A 3,237-nucleotide genomic window follows, 5' to 3' on the forward strand; every position below is an offset into this window, starting at 1 on the left:
TCTATTTATTTATGTCATCACATGGACTTATATAAAGTTTTATACATTTTATTTTGATATATTTATTATTGTTTTTCTTCTTTAGATATTAGGTTGACTTAGAATGATTCCAAATAATGTACAGGAATAACCTGGTGCTGTTACATGTCAATCATCTGGGGGGGCCACTGGGGGGCCAATCAGATGACAGGGGGGGCACTGGCTCCCCTGGCCCCCCCCCCTGGCTCCACCACTGAAACTGGTTATGTTTGTTCTTTCTTTCTTTCTTTCTTTCTTTCTTTCTTTCTTTCTTTCTTTCTTTCTTTCTTTCTTTCTTTTTCTCTCTCTCTCTCTCTCTCTCTCTCTGATTATTTGATTTAATCCTGACTCTGGATGTTTTCCATCTTCAGGTTTACACGGCTTCAAACCCAAATGGAACGACGACAGGAAAAACCTTCAAGGTTCATCTGCAGCTCTGGGACACGGCGGGACAGGAGAGGTGAGGATGGAGGGATGGATGGATGGATGGATGGATGGATGGATGGATGGATGGATGGATGGATGGATGGATGGATGGATGGATGGATGGACGGTTTTCCACCAGTAGGGGGCAGATTTCTCAGGTTACATTTAATACGTCTCAAATGAACTGAATGAATTTGGATCAGAATCTGATTTTATTTTTCTTCAGCTCTTCTTAGGTCTACAACTATTTGATTAATCGATTATCCTGACAATTAATCAATTTGTCTGACAATTATTACACTAATTGGATTTAAAAAAGATCTGAGGAGAATCAGCCTTTTATACAATATTAGAAATGCATATAATATGTTGTGTTGGTGTAAATGACCTTTGACCCTCCCGGTTGTTGCGCTGCTCCCTGCTCTCCTCCTCAGCTGCGGTTCTGCCGGTCGGTTCTGTTGGACTGAGGCGAGTTAATGCGGATAGAATGACGTAACGAGCGGTGACTAATGCAGCAGTGAGTCACCAGGATCAGCCGGTTCTGGTCCAAACCAGACACACGCTGGCCTGGAAGATTCTACACGTTTAATACGCAAAGATAAAAAATAAACATTCAGCAAACTGAACTCAAGCTTCACAGTTTAACCAGAAACAGATTTAATACAGAACAACATGTGAAGAACTTGAACATTTCCTCTGAATCAGTAAAATGAATTTATTCCACCTCTAAATCTGCAGCAACTTTTAAAATACATGTTACATTTTTGTTGACAGTTTATAAAAACACAAATAATCCATAAAAATATTGGTCTCCTCTGTTTTCACCCTGTTCTCGACACAACCACTCAGTGCCAGGAGGCGGGTCTTAGCGCTGTCAATCACTAACCCACAGTTTTCTCTGCTACGTACAGCTAGCGTAGCATGTTGTGGATGCTAAGGCTAGTTAGCATAGCCACCAATGACAGCGGATTAATGTTTTTTTTTACAACGATAAGTTGTTTCTCCACCAGTAACACATTTAGCAGCCAGTACACTAGGATGATTGACAGCGCTAAGCCCCGCCTCTTGGTTCTGATAGTTTTTTTTTTTGTGCATTTTCCAGACGGCAGCAGCAGCTCAGGGAGATCAATGTTTTATCTGTCTCGTAACAAACTGTCACAACATGGTGACAGTTTTAACTAATATGTTATAAATATATATATTTGTAAACGTTTTGTGCTGCAGCTTTAATAATCCATCTAGCATCATGTCTGTCCGTCTTGATTTTGTGCTGCAGCTTTAATAATCCATCTAGCATCATGTCTGTCCGTCTTGATTTTGTGCTGCAGGTTCCGCAGCCTGACCACGGCGTTCTTCAGGGACGCCATGGGCTTCCTGCTGATGTTCGACCTGACCAGCCAGCAGAGCTTCCTCAACGTTCGCAACTGGATGAGTACGAAACATTCATCTGACCCAGCAGAGCTTAAAACTCATCAGAGGTTTAATATTTCAGTTTATAGTTCAGGAATATCCTGTAAATATTTTTATAGATCTATTTTAAGACATTTTTACTAAGTTGATGTTCTAGTTTATGAATTTATTCAGGAAAGAGATGGACTACAGTAAAATCATCTCCATCCTCGGTGCACAAATCAGCGTAAACTCAGATCCTTCCTCCAGAACCATCACTGCTCACATAAACTCCATAAATATTCACATCCTGACTTTTTTTTACAGTTTTATTTTTGAAATTTTTTATATTATTCAGTCTCACATTTCTTTGGATCAGATTTTATTTCATGTTGTAATTTTGCTGTTATTTTACTTTAAATTTATCAAACTTTTATTTTTGTATGAATCTAAATTCCTCAGTTGCTCTTAGTTCGGGGCAACGTTGCTTAAAAATAAAATCTCCAATTTTCTCCTATCAAATTAAATATCGGATTTAATTTTTTATTTTTTTTTACAGAAAATAGTTTTGAAAAAGTTCAGTTAGTTGACTTTCAGGACTTTTGTTCAATTCTGGGAAAATGACTGTAATATTAGCAGAAAAATAATTTTACTAAAGAAAAAAATGACAAGAAAAAGTCATTTTAGTGATAAAGTTTTGATTTAGCAGGAAGTGAGAAAGAATAACTTCAGAAAATGCTCAACATTCCTAATTTTGACTTTTTGTTGTTTCTCACAGTTATAAAATCATTGCTTTATTCTGGTAACATTATGACTTTATTCTGGTTTTACTTCGACTTTTTTCTGTGAATAATAATCTTAACCTGGCTTCTGTATTTTGCTGAATAATTCAAAATCCTAATAATTCAAACAGAAGCTGTAAAAACACATTTGTAAACCAAGATGGCCGCCGTTGGCTCTGAAGAATCAAAACTCAAAGAGCAAATTGGTGAAAAACTCCTGATTTTTTTCCAAACTTCAGGAATTTAATTGATAAATCTGATCTATCGGAGGTCAATCGTCACTTTGCAGCTGCTACGTCTGAATTAACGTCACGTTTCTCCGTCCTCTGCTGTGCCGCCTGGTTGCCGTGGCGACCGAACCGCAGGCCAGCTGCAGGCCAACGCCTACTGCGAGAACCCGGACATCGTTCTGGTCGGGAACAAGGCGGACCTGGCCGACCAGCGGGAAGTTCAGGAGAAACAGGCCAAGGAGCTGGCCGACAAATACGGGCAAGTGGCGATAAAACATTTCACCGAGTTTTTATCAGAAATAAAAACATTTCACTGAGTTTTTACCACAAATAAAAACATTTTACTGAGTTTTTACCACAAATAAAAACATTTTACTGAGTTTTTACCACAA

At 38.5% G+C, this 3,237-nt stretch overlaps 1 protein-coding gene across 2 annotated transcripts in view; it reads left to right on the forward strand.

Annotated features, from left to right (window-relative positions):
- Positions 1-3,237, forward strand: part of rab27b (RAB27B, member RAS oncogene family) — a 20,987-nt gene that overhangs the window by 14,442 nt on the left and 3,308 nt on the right. For both annotated transcript variants that reach the window (XM_008424581.2, XM_017307781.1), the window contains 3 exons: positions 390-478; positions 1,773-1,876; positions 2,981-3,104. In XM_008424581.2, coding sequence (XP_008422803.1) covers positions 390-478; positions 1,773-1,876; positions 2,981-3,104 — 317 coding nt within the window. The remainder of the gene's footprint in view (positions 1-389; positions 479-1,772; positions 1,877-2,980; positions 3,105-3,237) is intronic.

The sequence above is a fragment of the Poecilia reticulata genome, linkage group LG12 (assembly GCF_000633615.1).
Source record: "Poecilia reticulata strain Guanapo linkage group LG12, Guppy_female_1.0+MT, whole genome shotgun sequence".
Taxonomy (NCBI): domain Eukaryota; kingdom Metazoa; phylum Chordata; class Actinopteri; order Cyprinodontiformes; family Poeciliidae; genus Poecilia; species Poecilia reticulata.